The sequence below is a fragment of the Alexandromys fortis genome, unplaced genomic scaffold (genome assembly GCF_014885135.2).
Source record: "Alexandromys fortis isolate MF-2015 unplaced genomic scaffold, M_Fortis_MF-2015_v1.1 scaffold_101, whole genome shotgun sequence".
In the NCBI taxonomy this organism is placed as follows: Eukaryota; Metazoa; Chordata; class Mammalia; order Rodentia; family Cricetidae; genus Alexandromys; species Alexandromys fortis.
The window spans coordinates 4,393,903-4,412,658 of record NW_026067983.1 but is presented as its reverse complement, the minus strand read 5'-3'; the positions used below and the strand labels follow the sequence as shown (position 1 = coordinate 4,412,658).

The following is an 18,756-nucleotide window of genomic DNA, read 5'->3' as shown; positions in this document are numbered from 1 at the left end:
AGTCTATAAAAAGGGCAGTTCCTTGAACATGGAGTACTGATATTCCCCCCCTCTGGTGTGTCTGTGTGTGTCTATGTGTGTTTGTGTGTGTGTGCATATGCATGTGCGTGTGTGCATGTGTGTGTGTGTGTGTGTGCTGTTGCCAGGACTAATGTCATCAGGAGACATACATCCCTGGACTACTTCCAGGTGGCTTTATCCATTTTCCCTAAACTTGAGGCTTACACATGCACCCAAGGGTTGAAATGTGGCTCAGTTAGTGGAGCATGCAAGAAGCCCTGGGTTTGATCCCCCCCACCAAACTTGGGGTGTGGTAGCACACACTTGTAAGCCATCATTTGAGAGGTAAGAGGGCCAGAAGTCCGGGCTCATCTTTGGCTGCGTATTGAATTCAAGGTGAGCATGTGCATACCGGCTACATGAGAACCCATCTTAAAACCCAAACCAAACCAAACAAACCTCAAAACCAGAATCAAAAATCAACCAACTCCATAAACAGCAATAACAAACTGCAGCAAGATAGACACACATTATAAAAGAGACAGATTCAGAACAGTGTGGTGCCGTTTCTGTTTAAAAATTTAAAATAGCTATTTTATGTATATTCTTGTTGGTTAAATAACTTCTTTGGAAAAAAAGACAATGAAATGACAACTTAGTTACCTTTGGGGAAGGCAGCTGGGTGAAAAGCACATGAAATTTTATTGCACAATTTGTTTGTTTATTTATTCATTTATTTGCTTGTTTCGGGAAAGGGTATCACAAGGTGGCCCTGACTGGCTGGAGCCCTCAATGATCCTCCTTCCTCAGCATCCCCTCCTCCAGTCCTGGGATTTCCAGCCAGCACACTGGGCAGTTGAACAGATTTTGTGCTATTCAATCTTTAACACCTTGAGCATTACTTGTTTTGAAAATGTTTATTAAAAAGAAAATCTACCAGTGCCCTTACTATGTGTGGCCTTCCAGGAAACTCTGCAATTTGAGAAGCAGTGAAACAGGTACGTGACGTAACAACAGTTAACGCTCTAATAACATGGTATGCAGTTTCTAATTCGCATTTTCAATAACAGAATTCTTTACTATATTATTTCTGAATGCAAAGAAAAATGAATGCAAATTATTCTTTAGTGAGCAAAGCCAAGATGCGTCGGTGAAACGAGAAGTGAGGGCCCTGAAGTCAGCTAACAGGAAATTCAAAACGCATCGCATCCCTGGAGGGCCACTGCTGTCGGTGTTTGCAGTGACTTTCTTGACACCACAGGCAGGTGACTCGTTACCACAGTTCCTGGACGCCAAGGGGTTAGCTGAGCGCTGACGCCAGTAGCGCAGACAGTTTGTCAGATTTTTATCTTTTCAATAAAACCTGACGTGCTGTTGTACATGGAGTTTCCAAACCCACCCAAAGGAAAGCTGTGGCCATCAGACATCTCGGAGAGGCTGTCCAGCACGAATCAAGGGAGCGGACAATGGCGGGACTTTTAAAGGACCGCGCAGTACAGTTTTCCGCGCTTGCCGAATTAACACACCAGTCTTTCCGACCCCGAACGGTGCGTGCTGTGGCCCTCATAGCTAGACCTGTTTTGTGAATGGATTATTTTAGATTCTGCACTCCCATCCGCCACCCCCAGGGCATCACAGGGCGAACCCGACCAGGGAAGGAACTGGAGCGGCGGGACCAGCGTGCACCGGCCTGGGTGCTGCCCGAAGAACCCATGTGTTGCCATGTAAAGTGTCTCTTATACTATTTACTTATTTTTTGGGGGGGAGGGTCGGGGGGGGGGAGAGGCATTTCCGAGAGTTCCAATCAGCCGGGTCCAATCTGAGATGCAGGTTCCCGCCTGGGGTCGGGCGTGGCTGCTGGCTGCCCTGCAGGCTCCGCCTCCGGTTCGGGCGAGCCCTTTAAAAGCCGGGCGGGCGGGTTCTCTCTCACCTAGCGCTACTTGGGCTGAAGGCGCGATTCCAGTCACCTCGGCTCTGCCAGCATCGCAGGTACCATGGCGCAGGAGCTGCAGCACCCCGAGTTTGCGCGAGCGGGCCAGCAGGCGGGGCTGCAGGTGTGGAGGGTCGAGAAGCTGGAACTGGTGCCGGTGCCGCAGGGTGCCCACGGTGACTTCTACGTCGGAGACGCCTACCTGGTGCTGCACACGGCCAAGGCGAGCAGGGGCTTCTCCTACCGCCTGCACTTCTGGCTGGGTAAGCGGTGAGGGGCACAGGGCTGCCCAGGGTCCCATCACCTGGGTGGGATGGGTGACAGTCAGCTAGCACCCTCTCCTAGCCCCAGGTCAGCTCCTGGTCGGCTGTAAATGGGATGAGGTGAGTCACCCAGGAGGCGAACCCATGTTGGCCTTGACCAAACCTCTTTTTGTAGTTCATGCTCATTCCTCCGGCTTTTCCCTTTAACCCAAACCCCATTCTATTCCTGGGCGGCTGCCTGAGAAAAACCAGGGTGCTGGCCAAGGACTGAGCGCCCTCGGGCAAGTTCAGCCCTGGTTTCTCAGGCAGGGCGGAGATGAAGTCAAACTTGTTTGTGGACATCTGCGCAGCTGGAGAGAAAACGCCACGCCCAGTTCCAAACTTTTATTTATTTTTATTTGCTGCCTTGGGGCACCAGCTTAGGCTTCTTCGCTAATTGAGACTAGCTAGCTTGTGCCACTCCAGACCAAGAGTCTCCGTGTGCAACAGCGCTTGCGTGTTTGGGGGAATGAATACAACCATCATCCATGTTTAAAAATTGCTCTGTATGGCTGGTATATTTCTTTGGATAGGCTGTTTCGTTCACAATTTTTCATTTATTATTCATCGGTGTTAACAAGGACACAGTGTGGACCAGAACAGCTCCATTCAGCGGTCGTAATTATTTGGAGCTGCTTTGGCGCCAGGCTTTCAGGACACTGGCCCTGTGTTCCACTGTCTCCACCTTCTACTTTTACCCGTAAACATCCTGAATGTTCAACCTCTCCTGGTGAGGTCCTGTGCCAGTAGGCACACCCCGCTTGACAACGTGCAGAAAATCTGAGCCTTCTTTTCAAACTCGCTTGCCTCCTGATACAAGTGTGTCTTTCGGTATATTTATTCCTGAGCCCAGGGGGGAAGCACACAAAAACCACACACTTTGAAAGCCACTGTTCAGCTTTAGTTTCTAACATCCGAAAATTTTTAAGGAACAAGTGAAAACATTTAGAAGTGATTCTCTAAGCATTAGCAGCCGCCGGGAGCGGGCATCTGAGACAGGAAACACAGAGAGGAACAGGGTGTCTTTTACAGTCCTGGCTGCTTGCTTACGGTGGTGGCTGAGCTCCCTGCTGTTTGTTTCCTCGGGTAATGCCTCTCCAGTCATACTACACAGCAATCTGTGTTCTATTCATGAAACAGTGACCCCTAGGTAGAACAACCTTCACACTGTGCATTTGGGTCTGGAGTGGATGTGTGTCTCAAGTGTCATCAGGGTGAGTTTAAATGGGAGAAAACTCGCTTGCTGTTCCCAAGTTGCGTTTGGCTTCATCCACAGAGCGCACACCAAAGGCTCTAAGTCTTCAATTCAGTGCATTTCTCTTGCCCAAGCAGGCGCCTTAAGTATTGTGTACTTAAGTATTGTGTAAGTATTAAGTATTGTGACACATTCATAGATTCACTTAAGCTGTTTCTATGCATTTGTTTGAAGCAGGGCCTTACAACTAGGCTGGCCCAGAACTCTCTGGAACTTAAATATAGCCCAGATTGGCCTCTCACGCTCTACCCTCCTGCCTCCATATCCTAAGTGCCTGGCTCACTTACTTATACTTCCAATTATCCATTTAGTGCGAACCAGTTTCACAATTATAATAGGACATAGTCTATTTGGGCAGAAATAGCTTACGATCTTAAAAACCTTCAAAAACTAAAGCGAATAGTATATTAATGACAATCTAATTCATCTATAAATTCAGGCTGCCCAGGAGCTTGCGAGTCACTTGAGACAGTTTATGAAACTTTCCAGAGAATTTAGAACCCCAAAGGATTTGTAAGGGGGAAAAAAAAAGATAAAACATTGGTAGAACGTGATTCGTGACCCGAGAGGTTTCCAGGCTCTGTGTGACAGGGACAAGAGCCGTGACAGACACAGGGAAAGGAAGGCAAGTGGGGAGATTCCATCAAAGGAAGAAGAGCCAGGACACCTTCAGTGTTCGCCAGGAGCCTTTCCTATTTCGGGTCTCCAGGCAGAGGCAGTCCCATCTGACAGAGTTTATTCTGATATCGGAATAGGGAAGAGTTCACGAAGATTAGTTAGAGGGGAAAAGAATGCTTGACTTCCTGAAGGAAATGAGGAAGTCAGCCAGAAGAAGTTAAGTTAAAGAGAGGCTGCCTGAGAGGAATGCCCAGTGTACAAAGGAAAGGATAGACTCGGCAGGAGGAAGCAAGCAAGGTGGGAGGGAGGGAGGCGGGACCGCGACCAGCAGAAAATGCTGACAGCCTTCCTTCTGGTCCGCCCATGCTGTTTCCACGCAGCGTGGTAATGCTGTCCAGAAGCAGTGAAAGGAAAAAGCTGTTGCCTGCGGCTCAAAATGTTTCATACTGCTCCTCGGAAGACATTTCGGCTTTGTGCCGAGCAGTTGAGCTGCACCCAGCTTTTGTTTCTGGTTCCTCACAGCATCCAGTCTGTAAAGATGCTATGGTGCTGCCCACCTTATTACAAACACCTTCCCTCACCCCTTCTCCTTGCCAGCTTCAGATGGTAATGTTTAAAAACAGCATTCAATGATGTCATGCCGTGTGTGTGTGTGTGTGTGTGTGTGTGTGTGTGGCCTTACCCAGGGCACTGGGACATAAAAGGACTAGATTATGATATATAACACAAAATATACAATCTCATAACATACAAGGGGATAGTGACAATGCCAGGGTGCTGATTGCTGGGCCAACAAGATGGCTCAGTGAGCGAAGGAGCTTGCTGCTTAGGCCAAGCCTGGCTACCCCGGTTCCATCCCTGGGACAAACGTGGTGGAAGGAGAGAAGCAGCTCCTGACAGTCGCTCTCTGATGCCCACACACGTGCTGTGGTATGTTGCCCACACTACGTAAACATGTGCAGAAAAAAATTAAAGAAAGTGGCTTGAGGGTCTTCTTGGCGATGGAGCTCTTTAGTATCTGGACTCTGGAGGCAGACGTGGAGATTAGCACACGCGGTAAGACTGCACAGCTCTAACCACATAAACCCATCCGTGGGAACACGTAACCCTGGGGAAGTACAAGTAAGGCTGACCGCATCCCTGTGGGTGTCGTGGTTGTGATCCCCTGTGCAAGTCTGTGCTCCCGACCTTCAGTCCTACTCTGTGCTGCGCCACACTCGTTTTTACAGAACGGCCAGTAGCTCCATATGTTTTCAGCAGACGCGACTCATCGTGTTGAGTAGTTAGAATCCTGTCTGGTCCCAATGTGGCAATGTCTTTAAAATTGGGAGTGAGAACTAGGTAGGTCTAGCTGTGAGACCTCTTTAAATCTGTGTTTTGTTTATAAATTCGTCCCATTTCCCAGCTTTAGAAGTTTCCCGCCACACAGATGAGTGGGATATACATACACACATAAAATATAAAGCAACGAAGACAGGGTGACATGGCAGACATCGGTAGACGGCTTAGGAAAACAAGGGATGAGGTCACAAACAGAATTCACATGGGACATCAAATGAAGTCATAATAAGCAGGATTCATACACAAACGTTTCTAGTACCCGCTAGAGTTGCATCATAACTCAATAGACTTTGACTCGGTTTCACACATGGAAAAGGTTGATATTGGCTTCTTTAAGACTTTTCAAGCTTTGCAGGCCAGGACTTTGGTTTATGCGTTCTGTTATTCCCTGGCCCAGCCCAGTGCACAACATCAGCAGACAAGAGCATGGTCTAATTAACTTATTTTCATCTCATTCATTAACTTCATGCCCACATTCATACCTAACTCAAAAGAGCCACGTTTCAACTCCTCAGATCAGAATGTATCTGTCCTTACATCTTCCTTGATAACTTTGATCTCAACCTTGGCTTAAACATCTCTCTTAAAGCGTCTCTGTATGAAATTTACACCAAGATCTGCTGTTACGAGACCTGGGAAAATGGGTCAAGAACAAAAGCAGCATCTTTTTGGATTGCAGAACTGCATGAGGATTTTTAAGGTGCATCTTAGAACACATCGGGCCACAGAACGTTTACAAAGCTGTTGCCATATAAGTACTGTTCTGGCTGCTGAGATTTTGTCTGAGAAGATCCTTGCTATGGAGGTGACCTTTGAACAAGGAAAGGGAACTGTGAAGGAGCTTGCATTTCCCTAGTCTTGCTAACTGGCTTCCTCTCCTCAATTTTGGTGAATTTCTGTAGGCGGGGACTGCTTGTTCATTCCCGGCCACCCAGACCTGAATAATCACACAGAAATTATACTAATTACAACACTGTTTGTCCTATTAGCTCAAGCTTCTTACTAACTAACTCATATCTTAAATTAACCCGTTTCTATTAATCTGTGTATCGGCACAAGGCTATGGCTTACTGGTAAGGATCCAACTTCGGTCTCCTTCGGCAGCTACATGGTGTCCCTCTGACTCTGCTTACTCTCTCTTTATATCTCTCTTCCGATTTCCCACCTGGCTTTACTCTGCTAAGCCACTGGCTGAAACAACTTTATTCATTAACCAATAAAAGCAACACATATACAGAAGGACACCGCACATCAAATTTCACTTGGCATTATTCTGGGAAATACGGTCACTGCTTCTAAACTTGTGGCTCATTGGGGAAAGTTATATACTGTGGCCACCAAAGAATTTACTGTTAATAGGAACTGTAATAAATAGCTCAGTGGTTGGGAGTGCTTCCTGCTTTTGCAGAGGACCTGAGTCGTGTTCTCAGCACCCACATTGGGTGGCTCAAACTGCCTGTAATGTCAATTTTAGAGGGCCCAATGCCTTTTTCTGGAGTACCTGTGCTCCTGTGCACATATCACACACAAACAAACATGCAAATCATTTCTAAAGATCTTTAAAACACATGTATTGTCCTTCCTAAGTGCTTGCTGTTTAGAGTTCTATGGACCTGTTCGGAAAGTCTTTTATAACCTCAAGAACTACTCAGCCTTTCCCAGTGCCCATGACCTCCACAGTATCATGGTATAACCAGGTTCATTTCATGGGGCTACTTGAATGCCCTTCATATACAACACTAGTACTGTGTGGCCCATAGTAAGAGTGCTATAAATGTGTTGGTATTTGAATTATTACTCATAATTTTCATTCAGCTCAGATGTAGTAAGGTTTATGAAGGTTTAGGGTTGTGGGATTTTTTTTTTTTTTAATGAACTGTGAGTCTTCCTCAAGCTATCTTGGTTCTGAACATCGCATACCGCATAGACACCGGTGCAGAGAAGCCTGGGTGGATTCTATTTCATAACTGTAAAAGCTAATTGTATACTGCCTTAAATTCTATCAGATGCATAGCATTTGAGAGACATCAGCACGTTAGTTCCTTCCGTCAGTGACTATTTCATAGAACAAAGTGAAGAGATAACAAAGGGGGGGGATAGGATCGAAACCAGAGGATGGGTGAAGCTTTATTCATTTTCCTATCTTAAAAACCATGGCGTTATCTCCTTATGGCCCACAAGAACTTCTCCCCGGCACCCTGTGAGCCTGGCAGAGTGATGATGATGAAGGAGCCCAAGGTGTTTCCTGGCAGGATCTAACTTCCGTATGAAGTGAACGCTTTCCTGAGTCCCGCTAGCGTGGATCGATTTTTCCCCAAGCAGATCTGCGTGGTAGTGTTTCTTTACATTTTTTTAAAAAAGAAACTGGAAAAGTCAGGAATATGGAAAACTTCTGGGTACGAGCCACATAGCATCACATGTGGCTCCTGATAAGGGGTCTTTCGGCAGCTGACTGCTGTCCTGAAACATCACCACAACGAAAGCTTCTCCATGCTAACCTGTCCATTGATGTTGCCATTGTTCTGCTGGGAGAGGTAGCTTTAGCCTAACTGATTACCCAATACAAACTGGGTCAGCCCTGAAACGGCATACGCAGGCAACAAAGATGGGCTCAGCAGGTTGGATCAGTCTAGTTGTGTGTGCCTGTATCTGTCTATATCTACAGTCAAAGTACAAGAGGATATCAATTTGAGAATGAAGGAACGGGAGGGGGGTGGAGAGAGGAAATGAAAAGGGGGAAGCAGTATGATTATATCTAAATTAAAATATGTAAATAAATAAATATATACGTATGTACGTACATACATACATGAGAGCGTCTGGCGTCCTTCACATCCCCCGTCTGCCTTCTCGCTCTTCCTCCAGTAACTGAGGTCTGTCTTGTCTCAGGAAAGGAATGCTCCCAGGATGAAAGCACGGCAGCGGCCATCTTCACGGTCCAGATGGACGACTATCTGGGGGGCAAGCCCGTGCAGAGCAGAGAACTTCAAGGCTATGAGTCTACTGACTTCGTGGGCTACTTCAAAGGGGGTCTGAAGTACAAGGTAAGCGCCTCTGTGGGACGCGGTTCATTGTGGCGTTTTCAAAGGGGTTCTCTTCCTGGTTGTTCACACTGCGTGTCTTCAGGGATCACAACTTTTTGGAGGGCACGGATTTGGTTTTCGTTTGGTTTTAGACTCTGTGTGAATGTACGTGCATGTGTGTGAGTGTATGATTTATCTTCATATTTGTCAGTAGGTACACAGGAAAGGAAACCCAGCTTCAGAAAGTCCAAGACACTCTCTCTTGTAGCCTTAGGCTAATCTCAAACACTCTGTGGTCATAGATGACTTTGAGTTCCTGATCCTTCTGCCTCTACCTCTCAAGTGCTGGGCTTATATGTGTGTGCGGCCATACCTGGTCTATGCTGTGCTTCAGATGAAGAGCCCAGAAATTTCCAAATGCTGAGAAAGCATTCTTCCAATTGAGACACGTTCTCAGCTCCTTGGTAACAAAAAAAACCCCAACTGTGTAAGTATTAATAAATAGGTCTACCTCCTAAAGCAATGCAAAGGCTAGACACCTTTTGCCTCACCCTAATTCTCGCAGTAAGCTTTGCACTTGAACCATCCTTCCCTAGTCCTTCCCTCCCTGCCCATGAATTCAGCTAAAACACCTTCCACAGACAGATACCCAGAAGCAAAACCTCTCTAAGGAAAACAAGGGCCATCAGGTGATCCCCTGCTGCCTCGCTCCTGCGGACTACCTAAGACCTTAGAGCTAAACAGGACTTCTGAATGTAGGTCCGATGGAGTCACCTTGCTAGAAAACATTTCATCCAGCCAACTAGCTTGCTGCAGGGGAGTGCAGAAGCTTTTCAAAACCCTTGGTTTTCTGGGATGTACAATGTATTTCATACTAGTTCCCCAAACGGACACGATAAGGGGATTAAGGATTACGGTAAACACTAAGATTCTAATATACCACATAATCAGGATGAACTAGGCTAGTAACAGGATCTTGAAAACCAAATTCTAGGATACATATGCAAAAGGAGGGATAATAAAAGAGTAACTTTGTAGTTGTTTGAGTAATAATCTTCTATCAACTTCAAAGTTGCCACAGATCAGCATTTTTCAGAAAGGGGATGTTTCTAAGTGGAGGCCATATAGACCATCGGGGTCAGCTGATTCTCTGATCAGCCACATGATGCTAATGTGGGTGCCTGCAGGAATGACAGCATGCTAGGATGTGTGGCTAACATCAGAGATAGCTAGCCACTCAGAATGGAAGAGGTGACCACATGGTACTGCTTCAGCCCGTTTTTACTTTCAAGTTTATAGATTATACTAATCATGACATGCAAAAACAATATTAAATATATCCCCATTGGTGCATTTACCATTGGTTCTGCCCTGTCAGGTAAATGAAGCAAGGCTCAGAGAGTCTATGTGACTTACGACAGTCTCTGCTAGTCAGTGACCATGTGACTGTCTGACCCTGACTGTCTGACCTCGACACCTAAGCTGGTAATCACCATTCTCTGCTTCTCTCAACATAAATAAATGACTCAGACATTAGGACAGAGATAGAATGGAAGAGTACCCGGGAAGCAGTTTAGTGTTTATTTTGAGTGGGCAAACTTGAGAGAGCCTGCCATTAGCAAGTCTATCAAAATCATGCCAAGTTGCCGTCCACCATGTAAAGGTTCAGCTGGGAGCTGCCAGGATCATCTTCCCGCCTCAGAGTTTACGTCATTTTTCTTTAGGGAATTTTCAAGGCCAGCAAAGTGGCTACCAAAGTCCATTACCACTGCTCCCTGGCATTAAATTTCTGGCTCAGATTCTTTTCTCAAGTCGTGATTGTAGACAGCGACCGGCAGACGCGTTTCTCTCACAAACCCGTGCTTCTGGGTCCCACTGACTAGAAGGGTCATCTGCTTAGCTGTGACCCTTCCTAGGTGGGAGCATAAAAGGTCTGGAAGCGTCTAGTGCTAACCCAGGCAGTGTTCAGGAAAGAGCTACTTACCACTGCATGTGTGTGGAGGCCAGGAGACCACTTGGTGGAGTCAGTTCTCCCCCTCTACCTTTCTGTAGGTTCCTGGGATTCAACTTAGGTCAGCAGGCTTGCCAGGAATGATTTACCCACTGAGCACCTTGCCAGCCTGACAACAGACAGCTTCTTTTGGGTAAATGGGGGACAGAACTTGTGGCATCAAATATTAGAAGCAGTATTATTTTTAATTTTAAAAATTATATTTATTTATATATTTATGAGTGTGCGTGTGTGTGTGTGTGTGTGTGTGTGTGTGTGTGTGCTGTGCCTCCTTTGTGGAGGTGAGAGGAAACTTGCCGCAGTCAGTTCTCTCCTTCCACTGTGTGGGTCCCGGGGATCAAGCTCAGGTTGTCAGGACTGGCGCCCAGCATCTTTACCTACTCGGCCATCTCACGGGCCAGAGAGCGGATTATGTTTTTTTTTTTTAAAGAATGTTAAATTTTCAAGGTATAAATTGCTCTGATGGTTCACTCCATGGGATTAGGCTGAATGTTTTATATGTGGAAAAAGAGGCCAGAGATCACAGTCTAGATTTGATTCTACATTATAACTTCTTCTTTTCACATACTATCCTTTACTATTTTTAATGAAACAGATCACAATGCATTTCTACTTATTTTTAAAACGTGGCGTGTTCTTGGAAAGCTGAAGCAGGATGGTTGTAAATTTGAGGCCATCCTGGGCAACTTAATAATGCTGTTTAAAAAAATGTGTGTCTATGTATGTATGTGTGTAATGTATATATGTATAGATATGTGCATATAGATATATAAACATAATAGGGTATGTAGATATGTAAGCTTATAATACAGCCTCATAATTATGTATGTCATCTTATTGCTGATTATGAAAGTAAAGAAACAGTTCCTTACATCTAATTAGGAAAAGAGAAGGATGTGAGAGGTGACGGCAGTACTCACAAAGCTGAAGCGAATAACAGTCTTCTCTTCAGAAATGCACTTTCAGTGCCCTTTGTTTTTTGCTCTGTTTGGGGCTGTAGAATCAGGATCTGTATCTGCCTTAATTTAAAACAAAAATACTCAGTCCTGGGTTTTTTGTTTGTTTTTGTACCCCTCCTAGGAACAGCCCACCCTTAGCCACATCTCTTTCCTTCTCTGCTCTGCAACAGGGGGATGGTTGGGACCCTGTCCTTTGTGAGTGACAATGGAAGGCTGGGTACCTGTTCTGAGCTACTGTACTTGAGGCGCCTCGTCTCCAAGTTTCCCAGCCTCCTGCTGCTTTCTTGCTACAGTCTGTCTGCTCATGAGTCACCTGGGAAACACGAGGGCAACCAACGTTGACTTTTCTTTTTATGCAACGGGTCCTCAGTGAATATTTTTAATTTTATATTAGATTTTTATGATGGGGGAGAGCAAAGTAACCGATTGGCCTGTTGATTTTACCAATAATTCTCTTTGCTCGTTTCACGTCCCACCCGTCCTGCCGTGGCGTCTTCGCCCAGGCTTGGCCCGTGCATTCTTGCCTTGCGCCTGTTGTGTCTGCGTCAGTCTCACTTCTCTGTTTTGTGTTGTGTTTTCCTCCCCATGACCAGGCTGGAGGCGTGGCTTCCGGACTAAACCACGTTCTCACCAACGACCTGACAGCGGAGAGACTCCTGCATGTGAAGGGCCGGAGAGTGGTCAGGGCCATGGAGGTTCCTCTCAGCTGGGACAGCTTCAACAAGGGCGACTGCTTCATCATTGACCTTGGCACCGTAAGTCTCCTGGGCACACACCTTCAAAGATAACCACGTCCACACACTTGGCAGCGGTGCAAATGACACACAATTTGAGACTTCAAGGTTTTTTTGTTCTCTGACAGGTTTAGAATAGAGGAGTGATTTGGTTCTTCCTACCATAGAACAGAAACTGAACAATATTCAACATATTTCCCCATCACTCTGGACAGATTTCCACTGGCTATTTTTGTCTTTGATTGTGGGTGAGGAAATACGGCTTGAGGTGGAGGAAATGATTCTCTAAGCAATCAAAGGTTCCAGAATCTAAGCTGGCCATATAATGATTCTAAACATACGGAAGAATTAAGAAGAAAATATTTTAAAATGTAAACATACATGAGTACGTATGTGTGCCATAATGCTTCATATTTTTCCCGTGATCTTAAGGTTATTAGATGAAAAACCAGGAGTACAAATATTCTCATCATCTTAATAGCACAGGCAGTGGTATTTTGTATCAAACTTACTTTTTCTCCCAGGAAATAGGCTCCTTTAATGTCAGGCACATTTCTTAATCATTTTTTGTTATAACAAAGAAGAATTTAAGGCCTTATGTTAGAACTGGTTTATATGGTGTCTTTTAGACTTTCAAAGTCATAGTAAAAGGCATTCCCTGCTCCTGAAGAACCATGTGCCGTGGCATAGAAAGGCACGGAAGATGGATCCTCCCTCTTTTGATGTAATTCACAGCCATGTTCTGAGAGTCATTTCCTACACTACAACAAGCCGTACAGAGAGTCCATGACTTCAATTAGCACGTGGTTTGAATTGCCGAGACCCCATTCAGGGTTGCACAGCCTGTAAATGGTGAAGGCAGAGCTGGACTTCAGGTTTATCTGATTCTCCTCTAAGCACTGTTTTACTGTCGCTAGCTGGCTGTATTTATGATAAAGCAGCAGACAGACGCCAAAGGTTTATTCTACTGCAGCGAAGGGAGCAGTAAGGACTCTAAAAGTGGAGCTCTGTGGTTAGTTTCGTGTGAATAGAATTAATTTGTCAACAACAAAGGCCTGAAGTGTGTTAAGGTTATAGTTTGGAGAATAGCCCCGAAGCACAAGTTTCACCTGCTCCTCTAAGTTAGGGTGTGTCTATAGTTTCAATACTGTTAGCCTATAATTTGATTGTTCTGGTTCATAGCAGCTTGTGTTTGCTAATGAGATTCCACTAATGCCAATGCTCAAAATACAGTCCCCAGTCCTGCACTGGGTGTCTGAACAGGCGAATGGCTGCTTTCTTATTCTGAGTTGAGTCAATTTCATGAGGAATTCCTTCCAACTTTAAAACCCAATCCATTCCACTAGCCATATTTGAGACCTGGCTTTTATGTCTGGGCACAAACCAGCTACTGGGCTACTCTCTCATTACCCTACACCAGAAACAAAGAAATGCTTATTAGACGTAAAAGACTGGTTCTAGGGATTGCAGCTTGGTTATCATATACTTAATGGCTGATATCCACATATAATGAATACATACCACATTTATTTTTCTAGGTCTGGGTCACCTCATTCAGGGTGATTTTTTTTCTAGTTCCAGTTATTTGCCTGCAAATTTCATGATGTCATCTTTTTAAACAGTGGAGTGATACTCCATGCACCACATTTTCTTTACCCATTCTTCTGTTGAGGGGCATCTAAGATGTTTCCAATTTCTTGCTATTATGAATAAAGCAGCAGTGGACATGGTTCAGCAAGTAATCTTGTGGTAAAACGAAACCTTCTTGGGGTATATGCCCCAAAATGGTAGAGTTGCATCTTGAGGTAGATTGACTCCCATCTTTCTGAGGAATCGCCACACTGATTTCCATAGTGACTGTGCAAATTTGCACTCCCACCAGCAATAGATAAGTGTTCCCCTTATTCCACATTCTTGCCAGCGTGAGCTGTCACTTGTGTTTTTGATCTTGTCAATTCTGACAGGCATAGATGGCAACTTAAAGTTGTTTTGATTCATTTCCCTGATTGCTAAAGATGCTGAACCTTTCTTTAAGTGTTTCTCACTCATTTATGTTTTCTCTACGGAGAATTCTTTGTTTAGAACTTACCTCATTTCTTATTATTTAGTTTTTTAATATTTAGTTTTTTGATTTCTTTATATAGTTGGGATATTAATCCTCTATTCAATGTGGAGTTTGTAAATATCTTTTCCCATTCTGTGGACTGCCACTTTGTCTCAATCCTTTGTTTTATACGAGCTTTTGTGTTTAATGTATCCCATTTATTAATTGCTGATCTTAATGCCTGTGCTAATGATGTTCCGTTCAGAGAATCTCCAATACGAATGCGTTCAAAGCCATTCCCCACTTTCTTGTCTATCAGCTTTAGTGTATCTGGTTTTATGTCGATGTCTGTGACCACTGAGACTTGGGTTTCGTGCAGGGTGATAAGCATAGATCTACCTGAATTCTCCACACATCCAAATCAGGTGTCCATAGGTGTGTAGGTTTATGTCAGGATCTTTAATTCAATTCCACTAACCAACATTTATGATTTTGTGCCAACACCATGCTGTTTTTATTAATATAGCTTGTACTACAACTTTAAATTAGAGAAGGTGATACCCCCAACAGTTCTTTCATTATTCAGGATTATTTTGGTTATCGTGTGTGTGTGTGTGTGTGTGTGTGTGTGTTTTCACATAAAGCTGTCCTTTCAAGATCTTTGAAGAGTTGTGTTGGCATTTTGATGGGGGATTGCATTGAATCGGTAGAGTGCTTTGGGTAGGATGGCTACTCCTTCATTGCCACCAAAAATAAAGAAATACTTATCGGGAGTAAAAGCCCAAAGGTATTATTAAGCTACACAGTTCTAAAAATCACCTGCAATTGTCCCTTAAACCTGCGCACTTTTAAGTGTTTGTTTTAGCTTTTAATACATATTTTTAAAGCCTTCTACAAGTGGTTTGCATATGAAATAATAGCATTTTCAAAGACAAAGAAGAAAGACCTCAGTTCTAGTTTGTTACAGTGGTCTCAGGTTCTCATCTGTGAAGGTAATTTGATTAGGGGATCTCTGGAGACCTTAAACAAAAAGCCCCTTCCAGTGCCCTGATTCATCGCATTCACAAGATTTTACGTTCTGAAGGGGATGCATTACCCCATTGTTGTCCAAATGCCATAATCCATTTAGTTATCACGAATGACTTCCAAGTCAGCTTTCTAACTATCTACTCTTTGACCTTGGGCAAATGATTAACCTCTGGAACCTTGGCTTCCTCTTAGTCTCCACATCCTGACCTGGCTTCTGATGCTCTCTCTAGCCTCAGCTGACTGGGATTCACCCAGCATGCTCATGCCTGAGAGAGAGCAGTCATCACTTCAGTTCTCTGAAGGAACAAAGTCCTCGAAGGTGTGTGTGGGTGATTCCTGTTGAGTGGTGACCCCAGAGGGGCCTGAGGCTTCAATCTCTATGTCACACACTCTTGTCACTGCGCAGAGTACGTGCTGTGCTGTGTGAGATGGCGTGGGGCTGAGCGTCTTGAAATTGTTTCAGAATCTGCTGAATTCAGAACTGACAATGCAAGTCTCTCTGTCTAGGGTTCTACTGAGAGTCATTTTTGTGAAATTATTACTCTGTGAAACGAATGATGAGTTTCACAACGGGCCAGGTAGTTGGATGGGGTAGGCAGGTTAAGGTTCCAATGACACGTGCTTCTTCTCATAGGCAATGCCAGCCTATGGGTCTATGCCCATAAAACCTCAAGGGTTCAGGGTATGCATAACTCAAAGACATCATTTTGTTTAACAATAAATAATCTTTATTGTAGAGATTTATTGTTGTTTTCAGTTGTGTGTTTGCTTGTGTGTCTGTGTGTGAGTATGCGCGTGTGTGCTGACAGGGTCCAAAGAAGGCACTGAAGCCCCTAGAGCTGGAATTGCAGATGACTGTGGGCCACCCAGTCCTGGTGTTGGTAACTAGCTGGGGTCCTCTTCAAGAGAAGTATACACTGTTAACTGCGGAGCCATTTCTCCAGCTCCCAAATTATAGAGTTATCTTCAGCAAAACTCAAGTTTTCCCTGCTTTTAGGCTTCATAGATGAGATGAAGAGGCAGCGTGTTCAGCTACCTCTCAGGGCACGGAAATTTCCTGCACCCTGAAGGGTACCCAGGCAGGATCCTCTTGACTCTGCAGTAAGTGACCAGGAGATCTGTGCCTGAGTCACTAACCTTTAACCCGTTGACTTGTTGCTCAAGGTTTTGAATGGTGGTGATAAGATCTTTGTGATTATCTTGATAACTTTATTTTGGGGTGTGGCGTAGTGAACAAAGAGGGACCTTGAACAAGATTATTCTGAACCCTAATATTTCAAGGGTAGCTTTAAGCTAATCATTCAAAGACTACTAGCTGCTTTAGAGGGCACGGACTCGAAGCCTGTGCAGTTTGCTTTACCACGCAAGTTTGACAGATGCAAGTTCAATGCCCAAAGCTGTTGCTGAAGCAAAGCCAGCTGGACAACACTTAGGTTATATTTATAACCTAAACCCTGTTTTTAATAATGTTTGAGAAATGTCGCTTTTGTGATAAACAGTATTACTAACGTGAATTCTAAGTGCCTTAGAAACGCTCTCTCCTGGGATCTTAGGTGTGGGGACATTCTCTCGGCTTAAGGTGTGAATTGCTGAGCATGAGACATGAGATTGTAGTGTTACGAGTTTGATCAGTCAGTATGAAAGTAGAGAAAATAGTGGCTATTTTAGGGAGTGGTTTTTATATTTGTCATTAGAAAAATAACACGGGAGGTGGCTAGATCTTCGCCAGAGCCAACATTTGAGAAGTAGAGGGGAGAGGGTCAGGAGTTCAGGTTCATCCTTGGTTACTGAGTAGGTTCAAGGTCAGTCTGAGCTAAATGAGACCTTACCTCAAAACCAACAAAACAACAATCCAACAATGCACTCATAACTCTCCAGGCCCAGGACGTGTGGCTGGCTTTCACAAATGCCTGTGAGTCAGCCACAAGTGGAGAAGGAGGCATGGAGGCCTCCCGCGGAGTGGAAATTCCTGTGGCCAGTTTCTGGCCTTGGCCTTCTGCTTGCTATGTTTCCCTGTTAACTCACTGGATGAGTGATGAGGCTTGACCCTGCTCTGCTGCCTGGAACCTGTCACCCTCCCCCAACGTCCAACCACTTCGCTTTGAAAAAGCAGTCTCTACTTCCTTATTCACCAGGCACCAGTCCACAGTGTCTGGTTTATTTTTGGAAATGATTTCTGTGATATCATGGATGCTATATCCTCATACACTCACCGTCACCCTTGTCTGTCCGTGCGTCTGTCCATACCCCCCATCCCCCTCCCTGGGCTGTCATGGGCACTGTGTGTTACCGCTTCCTATTTTCATCTTCACTCCTTCGCTGGCTGGCTCATCTTCCTTTCTCATCTGCCTGATCTGTGTGCCCACCTGCCACCAAGCAGTGTTTTCTAGGTGGCACTATTTTTAATTATTTTCTTGTTATCACATTCTTTTTGGGATTGTACCCATTCTCATGGTAATTTAAATGTTATGCCTTGGCAATTCTCCATTTCATAGTCTGTCCCTGAGCTCAGTGTATGTCTGATTTGCCCAGATATTTTAACTTCTGTTTATCATGAGACCCTTAAACTGAACAAGTTCAAAAACATCTAAATAAATAAATAGATAAATGAAAAGACGGTCAGGTTCACTCTCATTTCAAACCATTTCTCTTGTTCTCCTATCTTGTAACAGAACCACTGCTCATTGGGGCTGTGAAACTCCAAAGCCAGGAGTCATATTGAAAACTTCTTCCAGGGTGCCTCTTACAGTTAATCACTTTCCAAGTCTACTCTAGACCTGCCCATCCTTTCATCACCATTGCTACTCAAGACACCTTGGACGTGTTCTCTCCAGAGGCCATGTCTTTGCTTCTTCAGGTAGCTTCCTTTGCCTGGGATAGTTTCCACTTCTGCAGCACCTTTTTCCTGCAGACACCCAACAGCGTCTCGTGCTCAGACACATGTCACGAATGTTGCCTTCTTTGCAGGATGTCCTCTGACCTCCTTTTCCGGCCTCGACCAGCCTGTGGCAGAAGGTCTCTGCTTATCTGTCTTTTTGTCAGCATGGAGGATGTCCCACCTCTCGAGGCATTTGCTGCATTTTCCCTCCAGTCACTCAGAAGGATTTGTTCCTCGCACAAAGCCTGGAACCACAGGAACTGTTGAGCAGATATGGATACAAACATGTATCTATGCAGCAGAAAGCACGTGGGCTCACGGGAGCTCGTGATGAGAGATACGGTTTTCATTGCCATTGATAACTCAGTCTTACTCTATCCTCAGAGGCCTCTTTCCATGGGCAGGTCTAAAATGTAAACTACACACACACACACACACACACACACACACACACACACACAATGTTGTGCCCAGGAATAGGGTGAGGTTGGGTATGAGTCGACTAACCTTAATTCACTTAGAAACTTCACTGTACCAATGCGGTTCTGTTTATTGTTTTGATTTCTTATTTCTCCCTCTCTGTCCTCTCCTCCTGTGTGTGTGTGTCTGTCTCCTTATTTTTCAGTCATGTG

At 44.8% G+C, this 18,756-nt stretch overlaps 1 protein-coding gene across 1 annotated transcript in view; it reads left to right on the top strand.

Moving 5' to 3' along the window:
* Positions 1-1,919: 1,919 nt before the first annotated feature.
* The window catches only part of Scin (scinderin), a 57,465-nt gene continuing 40,628 nt past the window's right edge, over positions 1,920-18,756 (top strand). The window contains exons 1-3 of the mRNA XM_050158717.1: positions 1,920-2,193; positions 8,336-8,490; positions 12,033-12,194. Coding sequence (XP_050014674.1) covers positions 1,995-2,193; positions 8,336-8,490; positions 12,033-12,194 — 516 coding nt within the window. The 5' untranslated portion in view covers positions 1,920-1,994. The remainder of the gene's footprint in view (positions 2,194-8,335; positions 8,491-12,032; positions 12,195-18,756) is intronic.